This window comes from Cryptotermes secundus, unplaced genomic scaffold (assembly GCF_002891405.2).
Source record: "Cryptotermes secundus unplaced genomic scaffold, Csec_1.0 scaffold925, whole genome shotgun sequence".
NCBI lineage: Eukaryota > Metazoa > Arthropoda > Insecta > Blattodea > Kalotermitidae > Cryptotermes > Cryptotermes secundus.
Window position 1 is genome coordinate 524304 of NW_019733333.1, and position 4994 is coordinate 529297.

Sequence of the window (4994 nt, forward strand, 5' to 3'; positions counted from 1 at the left end):
TGAAAATATGCCGAGTGATGTATATAGTCTGTGTTCCATCTAAGACCTACGAACATATTACAGTAGTTTAAATGGCATGCGTTAAAATAAAGTCACACATGCATTATGAGTACTTATCTTTAGAATATTTTCCAAAAAAGTTATTGTACATTGCATTTACTGCCAAAGAAGTAACGGGATGCTTTTAAGCCATTTTGAAAAGAACCGGGATGCCATCCCGCCCCACCTCAAGCCCTGCTTATACTGCAAAAATACTTCTGTTGTCCACACGAACATATGAGGGTTGGAACTTTAATAGTGGCAAGTATTATTTACAACTGATACAAAATAGATGCATGTTTCAAAGTTTTACTGTCCTTGATTGTAGTCACCACCATTGTGTACAACCCATTGCCAGCGACGTGGAAGTCACAGGATACCTTTAGCAGTGCCAGTTGTGCTGATAATTTGAATGGAGCGGTCTACTGCCTGAAGAATCTCTGGAACAGTTCTGAAGCGAATGCCACAAAGTGGTTCCATCATCTTAGGAATGAAGTCGAAGTCACAAGGGCTTAAGTCCGGGGAGTATGGTGGATGGTACAGCACTTCCCAGCCCCATCGATCAAACAAATCAGCCACAGCTTGTGCTGCATGCAGCCGAGCATTGTCCTGCAAAATGATGGGTGGGTTCTGCAGAAAGTGTCGCCACTTCTTTCTCAGAGTTGGTCGCCGGTTGTGTTCCAAACATGAACAGTAATATTGTGTATTGACGGTCTGCTGTGGGGGAACGGTATGCATTAGGATAACACCATCACAGTCGTACACGAGATTCACCATAACTTTCACACTGCTGGGGTTCTGATGAACTTTTGATTTTCGTGGTGACCCGTAATGACGCCATTCGTTCGATTGGCGTTTCATTTGTGGCTCGTACAATTTGGCCCATGTGTCATCATGGCGTAAGGAAGCCTCTCCTTCACGCTCATAGCGCTCCAAGTGGTTACGAGCAGCGTCGTATCGTAGCCATTTCTGCATTTCTGTCAAATCATGCGGAACCCTTCGTGATGCAATTTTTGTCAAGCCCAGGCGTTCCTTCAGAATGTGAAGCACAGTCGAATGCGCCAATCCTGTTTCCCGCGCAAGCTCACGAATCGTATGGCGTCGATTACTCTCCAAGTAACGCGGAATGAGCATACACTTCTTCACTGACACTAGAACAACCTGGCCGACGCGTGTCTGCCACATTTTGACGTCCCTCATTGAAGGGTTTTACCCACCTTACCACTGTTCTGTAAGGCAATGCAGATCCCCCGAAAGCCTCTTGAAGACCTTGATGACACTGTCGTGCTGTACGGCTTCTGGCACATTCAATCGTTATCCAACTCCGTTGTTCCTGTTTCGAAAACATCGTGACAACACTACATTAGACCGCCAGCTAACACGAGTCTCTGTACTTCTCGTCACTGCGCATGCACGTGAAGTGGGAAGGGAGAGTCCATTTGCTCCGAGTTAAGGTAGGTATGTAACTAATTTGTGGTATAAGCGTCATTATTTGGTTCCGTTGCATGGCGTCTCTACAGCAGTGTTGCCACTATTTAAGTTCCAACCCTCGTATTTATCTAGTGTACTATATCACCTTGGAAAATTCGTACAAATATTTCCTTGAGCTGTCAACAGCAAAAAGAACATTCTTTCTTCTCCCCCCAGAAAGGCAGTAGGAGCCACGTCCCATTTAGCTGCTTTAGTTGACCCATATGTCACAACAGAGTCAGTATCGTACTCAAGTAGTGATTCCATCCAGTGATCCTATCAGGCCCATGTTAGGTGGGTCCCTTGTTACCACGGCATGGCGCGTCCTCAGGTTGCGGATGAAAGGAAGCTGCAAATATATTGAATAAGTAGTCGCTGACAGCCGACAAGGGGTGGTCCTCCAGCTTGGGGGTTGGGCGTGGGGCTAACAACTCCTCACTGTAAAAGCTAACTTTGTTATGATAAAGCACACAAAGCCTCAGACCTGGACAGATCCTCTGGATAAACAACCTAAGCTAAAGAAAATGGAAACATGAGCTGTTGGTCTATGCCGATGATCTGAATCTACCGGGTGATAATATAGATACCATAAAGAAAAACACACAAACTTTAATTGATGCAAGTAAGGAGGTTGGTCTAGAAGTAAACACAGAGAAAACTAAGTATATGTTGCTGTCTAATGTAGGCAAAATCATGACATAACGATAGGAAACATGTTTTGAAAATGTGGAACAGTTCAGATATTTTGGGACGCTAACGAATCAAAACCTTATACAGGAGGAAATTAAGAGGAGCTAGAACTCGGGTAATGCTTGCTACCATTCAGTCCAGAACCTTTTGTCTTCTCATCTGCTGTCTGAAAACATAAAGATTAGAATATACAAAACTATAATTTTCCTGTGGTTCTGTATGGGTGTGAAACTTGGTCTCTGACATTAAGGGAGGAACAGGCTGAAGGTGTTTCAGAACAGGATGTTGAGGAGAATATTTCGACCACAGAGAGATGAAGTGACAGGAGGTTGGCAAAAACTGCATAATGAAGAGCTTCATAACTTGTACTCTTCTCCAAGTATAATTAGAATGATTAAGTCAAGGAGGGATGAGGTGGGCAGGTCATGTAGCACAAATGGGGGGAAGAGGAATGCATATAGGATATTGGCAGGAAAGCCAGAAGGACATGTCTGCAGTATGCTTTGAACAGATGAGAAATGTATATGATATTTTGGTCAAAAACCTACGGAGAGTTAGGGAGACATAGGTGTAGATGAGAGAACAGCACTAAAATGGATTTTAAATAAATGAGGATTGAGGGTTTTGATTGGATTAATCTGTTTTAAGGTGAGGTCCAGTGGCAAACTCTTGTAGACATAGTTACAAACCTTCAGGCTCCATAAAAGGTGGGGAATTCCTTGACTTAGTTATAAACGTATAGTCTGTAAGGATAATATTTCAAACTTAAAAAACTGATAGGACAAAGTGTGTAAGGTTGCAGGAACTTCACGAATTTGAAAATAGTCTAGCTGCATCTTTCAATGCAACCACTTTGTTACTGCTTATTCTTGAGAAATATCATGGGAAAGAAGAAGGTTGTATCAGAGACAATGATAAATAAATTTAAGTTTTCTTCTTCCCCCTTGAAAGCATCTAATTCACAAAGACTTCACTGACACAGGACAATACAAATGCATGAAACAAAATACAGAAAATCCATGCTCTACGTATTATTCAAACCACATGATCTCTGGGGTAGGAGGTCATAACCACCTTCAACTGTGAGGCCTGCATCACTGATTAACATGAAGCGCACTGTGATCACTGTGATCAGGTGAGGTAGAGAACTATACAAGTAAAATTAAGTTGGTTGCAGTTTTCTTCATTAAAGTATGAGGGCAGCACCTATATTAAGAGTTATATAATCTGGAATATAACGCTGTGTAGCCCGTTGAATGTCGACCGACGTTTCGGAGGCGCGATGTTCCTCCGAAACGTCTGCTGACTTTCAACTAACTGAACGACGTTATATCCCAGATGGCAGAACACTGCATAACCACCGCTGTGTGAACTTCAAACCCTTCAAATTCTACACAAACACTCTTCGAAACTTCGAAACGCCTGGCCCAGCCTTAATGAATGGGACGAAAAACATTCCGCATCAGTGGTCTGTGGTGCTCTTTGGTGCACGCGGGCTGTTCAGGCGCAAGCGCACAGTTGTTTGTATGTAGCGCATTTATGGTAGTCTTTGTCACAGTAAAATATGCACCGTTGAAGTCGTTCAAGTGCTGTCTTTTTTTTTCTGATTCCATTTTCGGATATTGTTTTTATCTGATGCTGCTCCGCTTCTAATATGGTTCATAAGAACATCTTTGCACCGTAAGAAGGAAGTTGAGGACAGTTTACGATTCTGACATGGCGATCGTAAATGACAGCTGATGTGGATTACAGTGCGAGACGATGGGAGCAGGTGACTGGGGTAAAATGTTACCAGAGCCGGATCTTCTGGGAAAGTATTTCCACGAACAGTTTAAAGTTCTCCCAGATCATCAAAGGTTAGATTTATGCATATATATATAATTTTTTTTTCTTCTTCTGACAAGCAGGATGGCAGGTTAACCTCTCGTAAAGACTTTTGCATTATGTTGAAAATTTCAGCGATGGATAACACATGAGATAGATGTCATAAAGTACTTTGGCACGCCAGAAATTCGTACAAAATACTGGAGAACTGTGAGTAATTGTTTCTGGAAGTCGTGACCGGGAAGTGTTTGTGCTAATTCGATTTAAGTAACATGTCATTTTCGGTAAATAAGATTCAGCTTTTGTTGAAACCTCCAGGTATAAATGTGTTCATAAGATCCTGCCGCCATTGGTAGCTGTCAGGAACCAGATGAATCCACGCGAAGTCCTTCACTTCAATTTATTTAATATTCATTCCATGCTGCTTTTCCATCTATGCATCCATCTGAGTGTTCTCTTTCCTTCAGGTTTCTATCAAAATTTTGCATGCATTGCACTTCTCTCCTGTGCATGCTATATTATCGTCCCATATCACCTACCTTTTCTTGATCATCCTAATAATATTTGACAAGGAGTTCAAATTATGAAATTCCTCATTATGCAGTTTTCACCAGCCTTCAGTTATTTCCTCTTATCATAGGCCCAGATATTCTCCTTGGCACCCTGTTCACAAGTATCCTAAACCTGAATTATTTCCTTGAAGTGAGGGGCCATTCTGTATTGTAGAACCCCGTTGCATTGTAATTCAGAGATATTTGTTCACTGTCTGTTGTATGCAATAGTTTGGTAATGTTTTGTCAGTTGATTTTTATTAATCGATTGCAATACAATCACCATACAGTGGACACTAAGGTGTTTGGTTCTTAGTACAGAATGTTTTGATAGTATTTGATCATCTTAAAATCAAAATACATACTCTCATTATTATTATTATTATTATTATTATAATTATTAGCATCATCATCATCATC

The 4994-nt window shown here is 41.5% G+C and overlaps 1 protein-coding gene across 1 annotated transcript in view; it reads left to right on the forward strand.

Annotated features, from left to right (window-relative positions):
* Positions 1-3536: 3536 nt before the first annotated feature.
* LOC111868086 (E3 ubiquitin-protein ligase MYCBP2) overlaps positions 3537-4994 on the forward strand; it is a gene marked incomplete at its 3' end in the record, with an annotated part of 282453 nt that continues 280995 nt past the window's right edge. Inside the window, 1 exon segment of the mRNA XM_033752918.1 lies at positions 3537-4055. Within this exon segment, the coding sequence (XP_033608809.1) occupies positions 3961-4055 (95 nt within the window).